Below are 19,071 nucleotides of genomic sequence, written 5' to 3'. Positions count from 1 at the left end.
AGTGTGTGTGTGTGGAATTCGGCTACAGTTGTCGTATTTCTCTTGTTAAGCCACTCCTGAACCACAGAAAACATCAGAGTTGCTGGCCAGAAAACTCACCAGATCTGAACCCCAGAGAGAATCTATGGAGTATTGTCAAGAGGAAGATGAGAAACAAGAGACCAAAAAATGCAGATGAGCTGAAGGCCTCACATTGTTAAATGTGAGCCAAATTCATCACAATTAAAATAACCAAAGACTTGAACTACTTCAGTCTGTGTGCACTGAATTTATTTAATACACAAGTTTCACAATTTAAGTTTAATTACTGAAATAAATGAACTTTTCCTCGACATTCTAATTTATTGAGATGCACCTGTATGTTTACTGTGTTCCCAATACTCCTGTAAAATGTTTTTGTATGATGAAAACTACTATGTATTTCTAAATGAATCCAATTGGTTAACATAATTTTAAATCTCCTTATGCATAAAGGCATCTCTCCTGTTTCTACTTGTATTGCCGCTATTGGGCATGTTTTAAAAACTCCAGTACACGCTCTTAATGCTTGTGCCTGTTCCACATCCAGCTTCTTATGGTGACTGTCTGCAGCAGACATATAATCTACACATCCATTATCAAATTAGGCTCTCATGATAGCCTGATATATGTTTAACATTGTTAGTTGCACCCAGGTATTTTCCTACTAAACATCTCAAAAGGTTGCTAATTTTCTTGGAGTTTCTTTCCCCCTTATTTTCTTAATACGTTGTTTCCATGTTAATTTTCTCATCTAGAGAACTCTGAATATGGAAACACACAGTGCTTAAATGATGGGACTAAGCAAGGAATTAACAAGACACCTGGAACTAATGAACATAATCAGAAATATGTGAGAAACTAGGTCATGGGAAGAACAACACAAGTCATGCATTGTGTTTGTGACACTGAAATCACTCTCTAGGCAAAGGCACAATGAAGCTCCTGATTGTGGCTGCACTTGTTGGGCTGTGTTTTGCCCAGTACAACCCAAACACTAAACATAACAGGACCTCCATAGTTCATCTGTTTGAGTGGCGGTGGGCAGATATAGCTGAAGAATGTGAGCGATACCTGGCACCAAACGGCTACGGAGGAGTTCAGGTATGTTTACAATGCTTCTCGAATCCAGCACAAATTCGCCTGCGCTATTTTTAAGTAGCCTAATGTTAAATGTGATGTTTGGAACCTTCCTGAGCTTTCAGATTAGATATGTATACAGAAGGCTTTGAATTATAAAAGATTATAAAAATGTAAAAACCTATAAAATAACAGTTTGTTGTGGTGTTTAATTTTACAGATCTCTCCCCCCGGTGAGAACATTGTAGTGACCAATCCTTGGCATCCTTGGTGGCAGAGGTATCAGCCGATTGGCTACAACTTGTGCTCCAGATCAGGAACAGAGGAAGAGCTGAAGGACATGATCACACGCTGTAACAATGTTGGGGTAATACAAAACTAAGGCTCATAGTATCACACCTCAAAAACAGTCAAAAGACGATGCTTTAATGCTATTGATAACAATGCAGCATTTCCGTTTGTGTTACTGTGCCGTCATGTAGGTGAACATATATGCGGATGCAGTGATTAATCACATGTGTGCAGCCTCTGGTGGAGAGGGCACTCACTCCAGCTGTGGATCATACTTCAATGCCAACAAGGAGGACTTCCCCTCTGTTCCCTACTCATCGTGGGACTTCAATGATGCCAAATGCAAAACCGCCAAAGAAGAGATTGAAAACTACAATGATGTTTTCCAGGTTCTTGTTCGCAGCAGCGTTTTTAACTCCTCTGTGTAAACGATGTGATCTGTGATTCTGTGATTTGGTGTTGACAGGTCAGGAACTGTCGCTTGGTGAGTCTCCTGGATTTGGCCCTTGAGAAGGACTATGTTCGAGGAAAAGTCGCTGAATATCTGAACAAACTGATTGACCTGGGTGTGGCTGGATTCAGGGTCGATGCTTGTAAGCACATGTGGCCCGGTGATCTTTCTAACATCTACAGCAGACTCAAGACCCTCAATACCACTTGGTTTTCTCCTGGCACCAAGCCCTTCATTTATCAAGAGGTATCAGCATCGCATCAGGCCGGAGTTACTTTAAAATGGTTGTTAAAAACATTAACACTGATGCCTTTTTCAGGTGATCGACTTGGGTGGGGAGCCCATTAAAGTCAGTGAATATTTTGAACTTGGAAGAGTGACAGAGTTCAAGCACAGTGCGAAACTGGGCACTGTCATTCGTAAATGGGACAAAGAAAAGCTAAGCTATCTCAAGTAACTTCTATTGACACCACTATCTTGATTCTGATAGGTCAAATGTAGCATTGAGTAGCCATATGTTATTGTACATGTGTTTGTTTTAATCTGCATTTGTACTTAAAATCATGCTCTGCAATGTTTTGGCTTGTAAGACCTATTGAAAGAGTTGTAAACCATTTTTTTGTCTCAGGAACTGGGGAGAGGGCTGGGGTTTCATGCCTTCTGATAGAGCTGTGGTGTTTGTGGACAATCATGATAATCAGAGAGGACACGGCGCTGGTGGAGCTTCTGTTCTGACATTCTGGGACTCTAGGTAAAATATATTTTGCTGAAGAACTACGACTATTCCTAATGTGAGCAGTATGTTTTACATTGTGAATTTTGCAGGTTTTATAAGATCGCTACAGGACTTATGTTGGCTCATCCATACGGTGTGACCATAGTCATGTCTAGCTACCGCTGGGATCGTCATTTTGTGAATGGAAAGGTAAACTTTCACATAAATTAGCAATTACATTTAAAAGTCTGGTTAAAACTTCATATTCAATTGAATAGATGGCTTAAAGGCACAGTGGGGTGAAAGTTGCATTTGATTTTGATTTTATTTTAACCTAAACGACTAGATGGCACAGAACCACACTGCAGCACTGTCCTATACATCCATGCTTTCACTTCAATAGTTGTAGGTGGAAATTTGGCTGATCCTTGATGTGAAACGTGAATCTGTTTGTTAATGTTATAGAAACATTAAGTTAATTCCCAAATATATTTTGGGCCAACTTTCTTGTTAATATTCAGTTTTGTTCAAGATAGTCTTTGTTTGTTTTGGAGGAAGAATGTGTAAAAGTATGCTACTTTGGGTAAAATGCACCCCTGTTTTTGGAGCTAAAGGCACAATTGACGTGATCCTAAATGGCAGACTTCCATGACTGGATGGGCCCTCCAAATGAGTTCAAATGGTCGATAGAATTAAAGTTGGGCATCTCCCACCCATGGCTGTTTTGTTATCATTCCCTATTAGCTCTGTGTGACCCAGTTTTGGATTGTTAGCCAGTTCCCCGTGTGCTCATTAGGTTGATCCTCCTGACCTGTCTGTCCTTCATTAGCACCCCTATTTTAGTTCTAGCGGCAGTTCAGTAGTCTCTCGTCTGGTGTTGATGTATGTGATGTGCTTCATGTGACTCTTGTCTACCTTTTGTGGTTTTACCCTCATGTGGATCGTTAAATGCTGTTTGAATTAATCTCCTTTTGTATGCTCCTCATTTCACCTGGCATGACACTTGGAGAGAATCACCACATTTATAATGAAGACTTGAAAATATGATCTAAAGACATAATTTGTTAATGTAATCCATATTAAATTATTATGGGATCTCCAAGCACTGTAGGAAGCATTCAGATTCTTTACTCTTATTAATGTTGTTGTTTTTTTTTTTTTATGAAAATTTTAATGACAGTAGATTTATTAAATAAGTTTAATCTATTGAAGTCAACAGTTTTTTTTATTATTATTTTGAACAAGCATTAACCATAAGTCAGTTAATTATTACTGTGTGCCTTTTACTCACTGTTGCCACATTTATATAAAAAATTTTTAAAACCCTATTTCTGATTTCTTTTCTGACTAAATCTATTGCTCCTTTTAATGTTCTGTAAAATGATTTTTCTACAATAATGCACAATGGGACTAAAGAAAAGCTCTTAAGATGTGCCATGAGTGTGCTAAATGTTCAGAAAACCTGAACAAATAATGAATTGGTGAAATGAAACCCAGGATCAGAATGACTGGGTGGGCCCTCCAAGCAATGCCAGTGGATCCACTAAACCAGTCCCCATCAACCCAGACTCTACCTGTGGGAACAACTGGGTATGTGAGCACAGATGGCACCAGATCAGGTGGGTGTCTGTGTGACTGTGTGTGGGTCACATCTTCCTAAAGTCATTCAAATCCCAGCTGTTCACTCGCTTTATTCCCCACCACAGAAATATGGTGATTTTCCGTAATGTGGTCAATGGCCAGCCCCTCTCCAACTGGTGGGACAACAGTAATAATCAGATCGCCTTCAGCCGTGGCAGCAAAGGATTCATTGTCATCAACAATGATGATTGGTGAGAAACTTGCAACACTGAATAATGAATGTTATTATCCAAATTGGCTGATAACCACTTCATAACTGTATTTAATGAATGTCCCAGGGCTCTGAATGTGATGCTGAACACTGGTCTGCCCATGGGTACATATTGTGACGTGATCTCTGGAGATAAGAGTGGGGGCAGTTGCACAGGAAAACTGGTGTCTGTGGGATCTGATGGACGCGCCACCTTCAGCATCAGCAACACCGACAAGGATCCATTTATTGCCATCCACGCTGACTCCAAACTGTAGATTCAGTCTGGATATAATTTATAATAAAGCAGGATAAATTAATAGTGTGATTGAGCTTCTTCTTACAATCAAATAATAAATCATAGGAAAAGAATAAACCACAGTGTCTCAATTGCATTCCAGACAAGCCAGTGTACTGTTAATAATTGGTCTTCCTTCTTGACATGTATCTAACCTAATCTTGATAGGTAAAAATTATAGCCTGAATGCACTGTAAGTCACTTTGGATAAAATCGTCTGCTAAATGCATTAATTTAATGTAATCAGGGACAGGATCGTGTGAACTCTGCCTTTTTGGAGGACACAACATGTGAAATAACAACAATGAAATGTATTTTTTTTTTTTTTTGTATTACCTTAAACTGTATTGAGTAGCATAGCCTACTATATTTTAAAATACTATTTTAGAGCGACATTTTACTCCTATTGTAAATAAATCGTATAACTTCATAACATCTTTAACAATATATTTTTTTAATTGTTTATTGATCATGTTTAAATATTTTGTAAAAAAAAAAAAAAAATGGAAAGAAAGAACAACGATCATAATATGTAGTTACGTTACCAGTTTTACCACGCGAGGATAAAAGTGAAGCTGATATTGGCGCGAAAATCAAACGCCAGAGTCGACTGTTTATTTTGTGTCAAGATTTTGATTGTTTCTGTGGTGAGTAAATGTTCTTTTTTACCAGTGTATATAAAACATTTAAATGTTTTAAAAATGGTTAAATAATCAAATGTACTAGTGAACATACAGAAGTGTTCAAAAATGAGGAGTTTATTCGAGGTAAATGATGACCAGGTAAAAAAAAAAAACAGCTTTAAGGCTTTGACTTAACGTGCTCCTAAAAATACTATAAATAAATATACATGTTCTTACCCTTCAAATATAAAGTAAACAAAGTATATTTTGACGTAAAGGAGTCGAATTTGCTGTCCTAATGTTTATGTGCTACAGTAACTTATCTACATCACTAGATGGCACAAAAGCCACTATTGACTGGAAACTAATAATTTCAGCTCTAACTCGACTACATTACTATTTTAGGAGTATGATAATGATATTTCGGGATTTTAAGATATTTTAGATTAACCTGTAAGATAGAAGTTAAATGCCTAAATTATGTACCTCAGTGAAAAATGTGTATGTTGTGAAAAACGTGTGTTATACTGTAAGTTATATATACTGTATACTGTATAATGTCTTGCACCTTTTTTTGTTGTTGTTATAAGTTTATGCTTAGGAATTTATTATTTGGAGAAATATTAAGCAGTAGTAATTTACTATTCCTTTAGCACATTTGGTTTATTTTGACAGTACTTATTGAAGGGTTTCTCTTGTTGTTTTTTGAAGCTCTGTGAAAGCAGACCGATGTTTTGTAGCAGCACTGAAGAGGTGACCCCGGGTTCGAGCTCTGAGACCGGGCCGAGCAGCAGCACTTTAACCCCACACAACCTGATCAGCTACAGCCATGTAACCCGTAGACCACAGGATCCTCCGTCGTCTTCTGGCCTGCTGACTTCACACAGATCAGATGATGTCAGGAACAGTGTGTGTCCAGGATCAAGCAGCGCGACTGATACTGCTGCTCTGACAGCTGTGTTCACAGACACCACACCGACCGGAGGTGACAGAGAAACTGAAAACTATAACACATGAAATAAATGGGTAAAATCTAGATCAAAAGAAATGAAGCATGATAACTAAACCTGATTTGGTTCTTTAACAAAAGTTTTCTAACAGCAGCTTTATCAACAGATAATTAACATTTTCCTGTTTGTTTAATTTTTCTAATTAGAAGTGAGTATTATTCAGCAAACAAATTAATTTAAGCAATTTGTGAACATCACTTTTGTTAACATTAAATTGTATTATATCAGAAATATTTATGCAAAACAGTTGGGACCAGGGGTTTTAAGTCTGAGGCCACTAGTGCATTTTAGGCCATAAAAGCCAACAATTCACTAAAAATGTTTATCTTTTATTTTTTTATTGGTCTCAATAAGTATTCTAATTTGTTTAGAGTGAATTGGTGGGTTTTTGTTAAATGTGAGCCTAAATCTTCACAATTAAAAGAACCAGACTTAAACTAGTTCAGTCTGTGTGCATTGAATTTATTTAATACACAATTTAACAATTTGAGTTGAATTACTGAAATAATTGAACTTTTTAAAAAGATGTTTGAGTCCAGGGACTTTGCAAATCATTTTTATTATTTTTCTATTTGGTTTCCAAAAAAGGTCCAACCCCTTTTCAGTAACCAAACTGAACAGAATAAAACTTATTTGTATTGACTGAAAAATAATGTCTTAATTTTGCTTTCAAAACCAGATTAATTAATTTAACTTTTTACAATTTTTGTTCAAATGTACAGTATTTTCTTTTGGAAGACATTTCCTCACAAAATCCAGTAGGAAACACAAGATATATGGGTGAAAAACCCATATCAATGGACTAGTCCTGTGCTTTGTCCTTAGCTCAGCGCCTGATAAACGTCAGTGGAAGAGCAGACAGGATCAGCTCTTCTGTGGGTTCATCTGTCCACTCCTGGAGCTCCAGCACTCCACATCTGAGAGCGACGCCTGCACTCTCACTGCATGGACGAACCCCTCAGAGAGACCTCAACAGTATACAGCTAACTCACCCTCTTTCTGTAGTCCTGATTAAATCTTAAATCTGATAACTCCTTGTACAACTCTTTTAACATAGTGACAACGTCTTCATCTGCGTCTGCGTCTCATGCGGCCTCTGTGATTGTGGCTGTGGTGGAGGGACGTGGTTTAGCTCGGGGGGAGATTGGCATGGCCAGTATCAATGTGAGATGCCCAGAGCTGGTTCTTTCACAGTTTGCAGACACTGGAACTTATGCCAAGGTAAAAATCCATCAATTCTTCAAACCGCTTGTCTTTTGTAGGATCAAGGGTGTGGTAGATGATGTAGGAGATGAAGATGAAACCTGTTAAAAATGTTGACAGTAATGTTTAATTGAGTTTAAAACAACAAAACTGTGCTTATACATTTTTTACTATATTAAACAGTTACAGTGTTTCCCATATGTTGATTTATCGACATATCGACCGTCACAATTACCCACTGCCCCCCTGCCATCAGCTCCTGCTCCTCACACACAAGAGTGTGACAGTGGCACTATATTAAGCAACTTTTAGACCCATTTAGCTGCTTCTTTTTCTTATAAAAGGTACATACTGACAAACCTAATGACTTTTAAGAAAAAAAAACTCATGAGCGGCAGATGTCATAAATATGCCAGTTAATACGTGATGTGACCTGCCACCGATCCCCCATAACATACAAATATTATGTTTGGACTGTTTTAAAATAAAGTTTATTAAAATGCTTTGCTCTTTCACACAGTGCACCATGCCAGAAAAAAAGATTTTAAAATGACTGTATAACCAAGAACATAGATTTTTATTGGTCTTTATGTAAAGTCATTGCTTAATTTTTAATAATTGTATTGCTATTGAATTTGCTCTCAAAGTGAAGAAAATATGTTTTTACCCAGAGACAGTATCATGCAGTAGAGGACGACACTCTTTGTAAAACTAACACATTCAAAATGATGCTTAATTTTATTACAGGTTATTACCAAGCTTCATAACCTGATGCCTCTGGAGATTCTGATGCCAGACACTGCTAGTGTGAGAGGACAAGGAACCAAACTCTACACCCTCATCACAGAGACTTTCCCAGTACCGTACAAGTTTACTGCATCTATCCTGGCTATAAATCAGGGCTGGGTGACTTAAAATGAAAACTGTTGTTAGAGATTGTGCACACACCTTCATCTGATTTACCTCAGAATTACCGCGGTTTCTTTCCACTGAGTGCTGTATATTTGCTTTTGCTGTGTGTGTGTGTGCAGTCAGTCACATTCACTGCAGTTCTGAGGAAGTACTTCAATGAGAAGAAGGGCCTGGAGTACATACAGCAGCTCTGTGTCCCTGAGTTCTGCACTGTCCTGATGGAGGTGCAAACCAAGTGAGTAGTGGATTCCCAAGGCTCTTTTTCAGGTGTTTGTTTTTATTCTGGATGTACAAGTCAAATTAGTAGTAGTATATGAACTCCTCCTACATAAAAATTCTCAAAATAAACATGATCCTCAGGGGTGACCTTTCAATGTGTCAGTGTGAATTATTTGCCTGTTTCAGATGACTGATATGAATGTGTTTTTATGAATGCAATAATGTGTAATTAGTCTGTGTAATACATGTATGATAGATTTGATTAAACTGTATCAAATGAAACCTCTTTGTCTGTAGATACTACTGCCTGGCTTCTGCATCTGCACTACTAAAATACTTTGAGTTTGTTCAGAACTCAATATATGCTCCCAAGTCACTGAAAGTGATCTTCACCGGCAGTGAGCAGACAGCCATGATTGATGCAATATCAGCAAGCAACCTGGAGCTAGTAGTGAACCACAGAGATCACAGGTTAGAGGACATTACTCTTCTGCAGTTTTATGTTGACCTGCACATATTTATGTTACAGAATTTGAACTGAAAGCTCCACAAAGATTTCGAACACATGTCATCCACATCCTACAAATGTCCTATCCCAAGTTTCACACACTATCATATTTAAGTACTTACCATGGAAACTTCAAAAGCACACAGATTTCTATTGAGAGTTAGTGGTTAGATGTGCATAGAAAGCTGTGCCTTTGTCATACAGTATGTTGTAATTATGAACTACATTGACTATACTCATAATTTGAATGTCAGTAACCATATGCTGTTGTATGCAGAAGTAAAAACACTCTGTTTGGGGTCTTGAACTACACTAAGACTGCTGGTGGGGAGCGACGGTTACGCTCTAATATTCTTGAGCCCCTGCTGGATGTGGTCACTATCAACTCACGCCTGGACACCATACAGGGGATTACCTGTTATCTGTCTGCTTTTTTCATTCTGATGTTTTGTCATTAATCAAATAATCTTCTCTTTGATCCAATTACAGGAGCTGCTGCAAAATGAGGAGCTCTTCTTTGGTCTGAAGAATGGTAATCACACTACATTTCATATATATCAGTTTTAGGGAATATTGTTCCAGGTTGTTTTTCTCCCTGTTTCACCCTATTGTTTGAGGCTCTTTTTGTTTGTGATTATATGTGTTGTTGTTTTTTTTTAGGTCTGTACTGCACCACATGCATAAGTAGTTAACTAAAGTTGTGATTTCACACTGACTGTATTACTGGATAACGGTTTCTCTATATAGTGTAGTAAAAACTTTTTTCTAGGTTATTGTATTGAGAGTTTGCATTTGTAAAAGCCATTGTTACCAGGAGATATTAATTTAAATTTAGTGAAATATAATTTACATGAGGAGGAATGCCACATCTACTTGCAGTTATTAGTTTAATTACACATATCAGAACCCAAACCCTAAAGAGTTGCATTCTGTCAAATTTTTATTTGTTTATTATTATTTGTTAGTTGAAAACCATAACAAATAACAAAACTCACAAAAAACAGGTTATCAAACGTTACAGCGAATACTGTAATTTGTCCATATGGATGCTAAAAAAATATGCACAGCTTATTGCTGTTTATGTATGAAACAGGCCTTACTTGTTATTGAGTAATTTGTTGGTGATTTCAAAAGCTCTGAATCTCCTGGATAAAAACAACATGGAACTGCACACATAATTATAATATATTAATATTTATCAGATGCCTAAATGTTTGGCTGGTACCACACCATGGCAGGACTTTAGTGATGTTGTGCTTTAATTCACAGCCATTGCACACTTCCTGGATATAGATGATCTGCTGTCTGCTCTTATTCAGGTCCCAAAGCAAGAGACGGTATGCATAACAAGCATATTTACCAAGTACATATTTAAGTATTGACCCAAATAATGTTGCTTTCTTATTCAGAACGATTTGGTGGGTAATTCATTTTACAACATTTTCACTTAAATTCAATTAGCATGCCATTACTTTTTTTAGGAGGTCTAGTTTAATACTAGGCAAAATCCTTCAGCAAGAGAGCTTTTTGTCTTGTAAATTCAAGATTTCCATCTTTTAAATGACGTAGCCACCATTGTTAGATTCAGTTTAGCAGTTACTGTAATTAGCAGAGTTTATCTTTTTTTTTATGGTTTTATCTTGTAGATACCAGTGGCTGAAGCAAAAATAATGCAAGTAATTCAGCTGAAGCATACTCTGGAACTCGTCCCATCATTGAAGGTAACTTGTGCCTATGCTTTAAAAAAAAAAAAAAAAACTTTCTAATAGTACTGTAAGACACAAAGTCATTCAGGCCTGTACTGAACATGTCTGTGGAAAGCTCAGCAGATTTCCAAAGAATTGCAGTACCCATATTTTGACCTATATTTTAATGCTTTCAGATATCAATAAGAGCAGTAGTCCTCTCAACTCAGTGTAAAGTCAACACCTGTAATTATGTAAATCTGTAAATGGCATGATTGTATACTGAGTGTATTTTTTCTGATTTGGTTGAGAAGGCCTATTAAAATGCTCAGTTGCATATGTAATTATGCCACGTTTAAGTATATTTTCCCTGATTAGGCGATGCTGTCACATTCCAAAACAGCCTTGTTGGAAGCATATTACACCTCACTTGATGACAGCAGGTAATACATTTTAGTGAACTATATTTGCATATGTGCTGATATCTTGAACTGGCCATTTTTTTTTTTACATTTAATATGAGCCTGTCCTTTCATAAGAGTAGATAATGTGTTGTTTATAAAGCAATAGCATAGAGGAGGTTCTGTTAGCCCCACATGTGTGTCGAGATCAATCAGCATTTTAAATATGCATTTGAAGGTTTAATTAGAGTAGAGTTCTAGCATGCAGCCCAATAGAAACTACTATTTCATTTTTTATGTTTTTCTCATTTGTGTTGGTTTAGGTTCAACAGCATTCTGGATCAAATCAAATCACTGATTAATGATGACACCAGCTACATGAAAGGCAGCTTGACCATGCGCACGCAGAAGTGCTATGCTGTGCGACCCAATGTCAGTGAATTTTTGGATATTGCGAGGCGAGCCTACACAGAAGTGGTAGATGACATAGCAGGTGAGTTCCTTAAAGCTGCAGTATGTAAGTTTTACCTCTTTGTCGCCATCTCTGTTTGAAAACCTGCAATTGCAGCTGTTTGAGGAATTATCTTCCTTGTGTGGGTTGTGCGGCGCCACAGCCCCGGCGCAGATTGATCTAATGTTTTGAGGAGTATGTTACGTGTGGCAGTCAGTCACTACACTGGTGTGGATATTGTACTTTGCACTCACAGATTCTAGCCTACGTCTTGGAATATATGACCAAAAATAAGCATTTTCACCGGATATTGTCATGTGAACAAATAAGTAACAAGTCACGTTTGTTCTAAACAACTGAGGGTAAAAAGCATTACAATAAATAGCACTACCAATGGTGATTTAATATAAATTAGCTCATATGACATCTAATCATGCAAATTATTATTATAGTTATTTAGGCCTGTCGCGATAGTTGATAAATCAATTAATTAAATTAATTAAATAAACCCGCAATAATTTCTTTTTTCAATTTTTATTTAAAAAAATGTAACCTGTCACGATGTGGGGTTAGTCTGGAGCGCAGCCTGTGGACAGCCCGCGGTAGAAAACACCTTCTCCAATGGCACATATGTCCCGGGAATAAAGAGATAACGTCTCACTAGAGTCGCTAGAGTGACCAGCTTTGGGAAGCGCCTTTCATTTGCTTGTGGATGTTTGCGTTGCAAGTGATATTGCATTGTACTTGCAATACTGCTTTATTTTAATACCGTGTAGCATATTTTGCAAGTAACTTCATTGCCCTTTCTCTCAAAATGGGCCTACTTTTCGCTCGCTTCATTTGGCTTGCTCAGCTAAATATGTCTGTAGGCGTGTTGCGTGTCTCAACACCCCCAGTGAGTTCACACACACCGCACGCATGGTGCGGATGTGCCTGGAAAAAACGAGCGTGTTGCGAGCGCGTCGCTTCCATTATGAGCACGCATACCGCATTTGAAATAACGACTTTGAGCACAAAAAAAAGACGTGATATGTGAACAAATGTCAAAATGTTTACTTTTGGTTAAAGGTCAAACGGTCAAAATAAGCATCCCTAACTGGCATATAAACATAATATAACATACAAAATTAATTAATTTTAAGCCACACGAAGTCAACATGTTGGTATTTCTTGCTCTGAATCTGCCATAAAATAAAATAAAAGTTTATTGATCTTTGAAAAGGTGTACCTGCGTTATTATTCCATTATCATTATATTAGTTGAAACTGGTCTTAGAACGACAATATTATTGTTTATCACGATTTCTTGGACAATTTATTGTCCAGCTAAATTTGTTATCGTGACAGCCCTATTGTTATTCTTTACTCTCAAATTGTTAATGTTAACAACATCAGCATTGCCTGACTATGAGTATAGTGTGTGTATAAGCGAGTTGATTTAAATTTCTGTAAATTCAAATCTATAATTGTCATACCACTCTTATTTAATATTAAGAAATTATTTGAACTGGCTGGTTATGTACTTGCTCAAATATTAATTTTGGATGATTTTAACAAAAAAAAAGTTATGAACTGCAGCTTTAACTTCAGTAGAGTGTGAATTGTGAATCACCATTTCATTTGCCCTAACCACACCACCACAATAAATGATCCCTTACCATTACAGGAGTTAAAACAGCTTTATTATTACATTTTGTTTTTGAGATTCATTTATAATGTTCATTTAAATTTCATAATTTAACAAAAAGTTTCTGAATCTCAAATAGGCATAGTAAATGTGTTCAAACATGTGTACACTGTATGTACAATGACATGCCACAGTCACTTAAATCAGTTAATAATCGGATCTTTCCACATTCCATCCTATTTATATGTTTTGTCATGAACGTCAGCATTATTGATGTGTTGTGCTATTGCTGATCAGGATTGGTGGCTCAGCTTGGAGAGAAGTACAGCCTACCCCTCCGGACAAGTTTCAGCAACACACGTGGCTTCTTTATTCAAATGAAGCTGGAGGGTGGGGTCTTACCTGGGGGGAAGTTACCAGAGGAGTTCATCAAAGTGAGTGATAGAAATGACCTTTTAAAACTTTACTGAACGTCTTCATAAGTGTGATAATGTAACGTATATTAAATGCATCATATATGTTCATGTAAGCCAGATGTTTATTATTATTAAAGTGTTATTTATTATTAAATGGTTGGTATCAAGTGTTTGCTAGTGGTTTGATTCTAAACACTATAGGTGACCAGACATAAGAACAACTATGGGTTCACCACTGTAGACCTCATGAAAATGAATGACCACAGTGAGGAGGCTTTGAAAGACATTTTCCACATGTCTTATGTGTGAGTATATAGCAGATCAAAATAAGTTTGACTTGATGAGGAAAAAAATACAGCATTTTGTTCATAGATGGTATTTCCGTAAACTGCAGGGTGGTGTCGAGGTTACTGAGTGATGTCTGTGAACACATCCACTGCCTGTACAAACTGTCCGATGCTGTGTCTATGCTGGACATGCTGCTTTCTTTGGCTCACGCTTGCACGGTCTCAGATTACGGTAATCTTTAAGAACCAGATAAGCATAATATATGTTATTACATTTATGTGAGCAAATAAATTTTTTCCTGCTTTTAGCTATTGATAGCACTGATTTATTTTTATTATTAAAAGGGAACCCTGGGTATTAAGACTTGTATGGCTTAATATACCGTAAATAATAATATTTTATTATATATATTCTACTGAATAATATAGCAGAAAACTCATGAAAGATGTATAATAAATAAATAAAAAACATTATTTCGATGATGTAAAATGGTTGCATTCTGTGAGCTACCTGTTGCTATATTTACCACAACCCAACTTGGAATACAAAACTCAGAAAATAAAATACTGATAAGATGGATGTAACTTTAAACCAAATGCCATAGCATCAATTTTCCCCCTCAAGGAGTATAAACACCCAAGGACATAGAGTGTAATCTGCGATGGGAAAATCCTGCTGTGTCATTGTAGGATGGTATCTAGCATTTCTTTTCTCTGCCGTTTGTAAGCTCTTTCTGTAGCTGTGGTCTACTAAAAGCCTCAATGGCATCAGGGCTGAAGTGGAGAGAACAGGCATCCACAAGCATCTTCTTCTTTTCTCCTTTTCTTATCACTAGAAAAGACTTGCATCCCTTTTCTTGTTGTTGACAACAAAAAGCCAAATGGATGGCTTTTTGCTCACTATTTAATGTCTTCAAAATAATGCCATCCCCACAGTGCAAAATATAAGACGAGGTGGATTCTTCAAATGTTCCATGTTTTTAAATAAATTTTTTTTGTGTTTTCTACTACATATTTCAGTAAAATAAATAATTTGCATAATATTAAGCCATACAAATCTTAAAGGGTTAGTTCACTCAAAAATGTAAATTAAGCCATAAATTAAAGTTCTTTCATACGAATTCAGTTGGAGTTTATTTTCAGGCTGTTTAATGCCACTCAGTGGGTTTTGCGCTGCATCGGTCCTTGAAGTTTAATAAAAAGCACTTCCAATAAAAAAGTCTCTCACATGGCTCCGGGGGGCGAACAAAGGCCTTCTGTAGCGAATCAATGCATTTTTGTAAGAATAATATCCATATTCAAAACTTAATAATCACTTCAATCTAGCTTGCGCTCACTGTTGTAAAACAAAGCTCTGGGGGAATGACGTATGAGGTCAGGTTTGCGCATGTGCCGCTCCGAAGTGATGCACGCAGAACTACAGCGGAGAGATCAAAACAAAACAATGGTCTCTAATTAGTACAAAACAAGGATTTGTAAAGAAGAATTTCTGAGAATTTCGATATAAACCAAGAGGAGACTGGTTTTCCTTGGCTGCCTTTGCTCCTGTTAACAAACGTTGGTTTTCACCAGACTCACCGACGCTGAGCTCATACGTTATTCCCCCAGAACTGCTTCTGTTTTACAACAGTTAGCGAAAGCTAGATTAAAGTGATTATTATGTTTTGAATATGGGTATTTTTTTTTTTATGAAAGAAGAAAGACAATTTTTAAAATAACTCCAACTGAATTTGTATGAAAGAAGAAAGTCATATACACCTAGAATGACTTCAAGGTGAGTCATTTATGGGCTAATTTTCATTTTTGGGTGAACTAACCCTTTAATGCCTCAAGTTCCCTGTAGTAATCTAAAAGTATAATCAAATAAAATGATTTGTTTCCTACAGTGCGTCCTGAATTCACTGATACGTTGGCAATAAAGCAGGGTCGGCACCCAATCCTGGAGCGCATTTCTGGGCAACAACAAATCTCTAACGACATCTACATCTCTGAGGGAAGCAATTTTGTGATCATAACAGGCCCCAACATGAGTGGCAAGTCCACCTACCTTAAACAAGTGGCCCTCTGCCAGATAATGGCTCAGATAGGTACACAGAGTTGCTTATATGTAAATTTGTTTCACTGTTTGGTCACTACATAGTAATTTCCACACTTGCAAACACTGCTTATATGCAGTAAGTGGTTGTGGGTAATAATCATGTTTGGGGTTGGTTCTAGGATCTTGCATTAATATGCTTGTCTTGGTGCATGGTTTAGCACCAGCTGTGTCTTCTAGTCCTGTGGGATCAAGACAAACTTATTTTAAAAAGTCTTCTTTGTCCCAGGGTCCTTTCTGCCAGCGGAGTATGCCTCTGTTCGAATTGCAGATCAGATATTCACCAGAATAGGAGTAGACGATGACTTTGAGACCAACTCCTCCACATTTATGGTTGAGATGAAAGAGGTCCGTTTGAGACCCTGTGGGAGAAAAAGTTTTTGTATATTTGATTAACGAAACCTGAAAATGCAGTGTCATGTCTTAAAATTTGTATTGGTGATAAGTGGCTTCATGACAACAATGTATCTGCCTATCTGTCCCATCTCATGCATAATTTTTTGGGGAAACATCTAATCACCCAGGTGACTCATCCCCCTATGTGCCCTCTTGGCTTTTCCCAAAACTAAAATCACCTTTGAATGGGACTGAGTACAGTGTTTCTTGTATCTTGTATTCTTCGATAAATGTCTTTATTTTTCATATGACATAGTTGGATACTTTTCAGACAGCGCTCATATAGAGATATATACAGATAGATCAAGTACTTGATCAAAAAATAGTCTTTTCTCATTGAAATGCTCAACTGTGCTCCTAGGTTTCTTACATCATCCACAATGCAAGCGCCAAGTCACTCATCATTATTGATGAGCTGGGGCGAGGCACCAGTCCCGAGGAAGGCATTGGCATCTGCCACAGTGTCTGTGAATTCCTCATCAATCTTAAGGTGCTGTATTTACGAGTATATGTGTGATACAATAACGAAAGATATGAAAAACAAACATAATTGATATGTCATTCTAATTTCTATACTAGCAGTATTTTTATAAGAAGCTAACCAAACTCTGTGCTGTAGGCCTTCACACTCTTTGCCACACACTTCCTCGAGCTCTGCCAGCTGCAAACCCTTTACCCCAATGTGGAGAACCAGCACATGCAGGTTCAGCACGTCCGCACTGAAGATGGCAGGGACAGGGTCGTCTACACATACCAGCTCAGTCGAGGCCAATCAGACGAGCGCAACTATGGTGGGGTTAAGATGAGTTCAAGTTTTTCTAAACTACAGTGCTTTTGTTTAATGTGTATAACAAGTGAAGCTGTTTGGTTAGGTATAAGAGCAGCGGAGATGACCAATTTCCCATCAGACATTACTGAGGAAGCTAAAACTGTCGCAGCTAAAATCAACCAAAAGTTGTGGGTATGTTTCTTCTTGGATGTTAATGACTAGTGAATAATATATTGTAGAGGTACAGGAGAAAAATCAGATACAGACAGCCTACAAAGTTTTTGACCCTGTGTTTTCATTGTGTTGTCCAAAGGCCAAGCATTACAGTGATCCTGACACGGTCAGACAGAGGGCAGTCTATCGTCTAGCCACCAGACTGCTGCAGACGGCCCGTAACTCACGGCTGGATCCAGAGAGCCTTCGCCAATACCTGAAGGGGTTGAAGAGACAGTATGAGGCTGAACTTCAAAATGCTACAGAGTCGGTAGAGAATGAGGAATAAGGAACGGGACGGTGGGGCTGGAATTTAAGGGATGGATTTTACCTGTTTGAGAAAAACTGACAAAATAGACTTGTTGAACAAAGCTAGGGAGATACACAAGACCATACACAAATCTAAGTGTTTACTTATTTATTTATAAAAGTAACTTATTTTCACAGATCATCATTTATTGTTTGTTTAGTCTCAAGTGAGACCAAAACCATATGAGGTGCATGTCTTCCACTTTTGAGGTGTAATAAACTGTTATTTAAATAAACATATGGGATGGTAAGTTTCACTGTGGTTCATTCATTGCACCAGTGTCTCACAATCAGCCGGCTGCTGCACATGTATTAGTCTACAAGAGTTTGAGTTGTTTTTTATTTGTGGATTGTATAAGAAACCGCATACAAATAAGAAAGAGTGCTGATGTTCCAAATATTGCCAGATTAATGATTTGGCTGCAGGTAATCACAGACGTGCTGATATTAGGAACAACAATATTTCATTGAATCATTTCACCCAACCAACTGGTTAAGAACACGGATTAATTTAAGAACAACACAAGTTATGAGAGAAGCGGTGAATCGATCACACAGATAATTTGTTTAGAACTGACACTGACTCAATTTGTTTCATTCATGGATCAAGGTTTTTTGAGTCAATGATTCTATGACTTTCTTACACAGACTGCTGCTTGATGCAGTAAATGTAGCCTGCAGAACGGTCATCAATAATCCTTCATGTCTAACGCAGTCTATCTGGAAGACTCGCAGACAAGCTGAGACATACAAACTCAAGGTCTGAAGTCAAGAACACATCCCAACTTTTACTACTAAGTTTGAATCATGTGTTATATTTTGCTTGAGTCAGAATGTGTTCTGTCAGTATCAGTAATACTAGCAGCTGTCAGTCTTGCTAGGCCAGTGAGACTCTTTTATTTTTAGAGTAGATTCATATCTGTACTTAAGCCTTCTTTGATAGGTGGATTTCTGAGGCCTCTAAATTACCAACATAATCTAATCTACTACATACCTTCTTTCATCTGGCTGATAGTTCATGCTTTTTTCTATCTAGTAAAAGGCCTTTTAGTATAATTATAAAAATGTCCACATTCCGGTCTTGTTGCATGCTTCTTTATTCTGTGAAATCTGTAGTGATTTTTATAAAGTTAACAAAATACTGACCTTTATACTGTTATCAATAGTGCAATATGAACATTTACTAGACTGAAGCAACTTAACTTTATCTTATGAATTATATTTATCAGGTTAAAATGTAATATATGAGGAACGTGTATTTGTA

General features: G+C 37.3%; 2 protein-coding genes across 2 annotated transcripts; both read left to right on the top strand.

The window, feature by feature from the left end:
* The first annotated feature begins 871 nt into the window (after positions 1-871).
* Positions 872-4,706, top strand: LOC113117094 (pancreatic alpha-amylase-like). Its single transcript, XM_026285502.1, has 10 exons — positions 872-1,122; positions 1,319-1,465; positions 1,581-1,778; positions 1,856-2,086; positions 2,160-2,293; positions 2,469-2,591; positions 2,666-2,765; positions 4,053-4,174; positions 4,262-4,387; positions 4,475-4,706. Exons 1-10 carry the CDS (start codon positions 955-957, stop codon positions 4,662-4,664), a joined length of 1,539 nt encoding a protein of 512 aa, XP_026141287.1. The 5' UTR covers positions 872-954; the 3' UTR covers positions 4,665-4,706.
* Positions 4,707-5,248: 542 nt separating this feature from the next.
* On the top strand, positions 5,249-18,063 carry msh4 (mutS homolog 4). The gene is made up of 22 exons (XM_026285501.1): positions 5,249-5,331; positions 6,019-6,292; positions 7,143-7,292; positions 7,375-7,538; positions 8,268-8,378; positions 8,552-8,667; positions 8,949-9,122; positions 9,437-9,566; positions 9,649-9,691; positions 10,429-10,496; positions 10,806-10,880; positions 11,223-11,287; positions 11,569-11,738; positions 13,620-13,756; positions 13,940-14,043; positions 14,133-14,257; positions 15,912-16,112; positions 16,350-16,468; positions 16,878-17,006; positions 17,136-17,307; positions 17,389-17,477; positions 17,599-18,063. Exons 2-22 carry the CDS (start codon positions 6,037-6,039, stop codon positions 17,785-17,787), a joined length of 2,787 nt encoding a protein of 928 aa, XP_026141286.1. The 5' UTR covers positions 5,249-5,331; positions 6,019-6,036; the 3' UTR covers positions 17,788-18,063.
* The last annotated feature ends 1,008 nt before the right edge of the window (positions 18,064-19,071 follow it).

This window comes from Carassius auratus, chromosome 17 (genome assembly GCF_003368295.1).
Source record: "Carassius auratus strain Wakin chromosome 17, ASM336829v1, whole genome shotgun sequence".
In the NCBI taxonomy this organism is placed as follows: Eukaryota; Metazoa; Chordata; class Actinopteri; order Cypriniformes; family Cyprinidae; genus Carassius; species Carassius auratus.
The sequence above is the reverse complement of the archived record's forward strand: the minus strand, read 5'-3'. Positions and strand labels throughout refer to the sequence as shown.

Excerpts from the sequence above, each read along its gene's own strand:
- LOC113117094 (XM_026285502.1), top strand. The coding sequence starts at position 955 with ATGAAGCTCCTGATTGTGGCTGCACTTGTTGGGCTGTGTTTTGCCCAG. Across the intron at positions 2,087-2,159 it reads AGCCCTTCATTTATCAAGAG|GTGATCGACTTGGGTGGGGA; the intron begins GTATCAGCATCG and ends TGCCTTTTTCAG. Across the intron at positions 2,592-2,665 it reads CTGACATTCTGGGACTCTAG|GTTTTATAAGATCGCTACAG; the intron begins GTAAAATATATT and ends TGAATTTTGCAG.
- msh4 (XM_026285501.1), top strand. The coding sequence starts at position 6,037 with ATGTTTTGTAGCAGCACTGAAGAGGTGACCCCGGGTTCGAGCTCTGAG. Across the intron at positions 10,497-10,805 it reads AGGTCCCAAAGCAAGAGACG|ATACCAGTGGCTGAAGCAAA; the intron begins GTATGCATAACA and ends TTTATCTTGTAG. Across the intron at positions 13,757-13,939 it reads TACCAGAGGAGTTCATCAAA|GTGACCAGACATAAGAACAA; the intron begins GTGAGTGATAGA and ends TAAACACTATAG.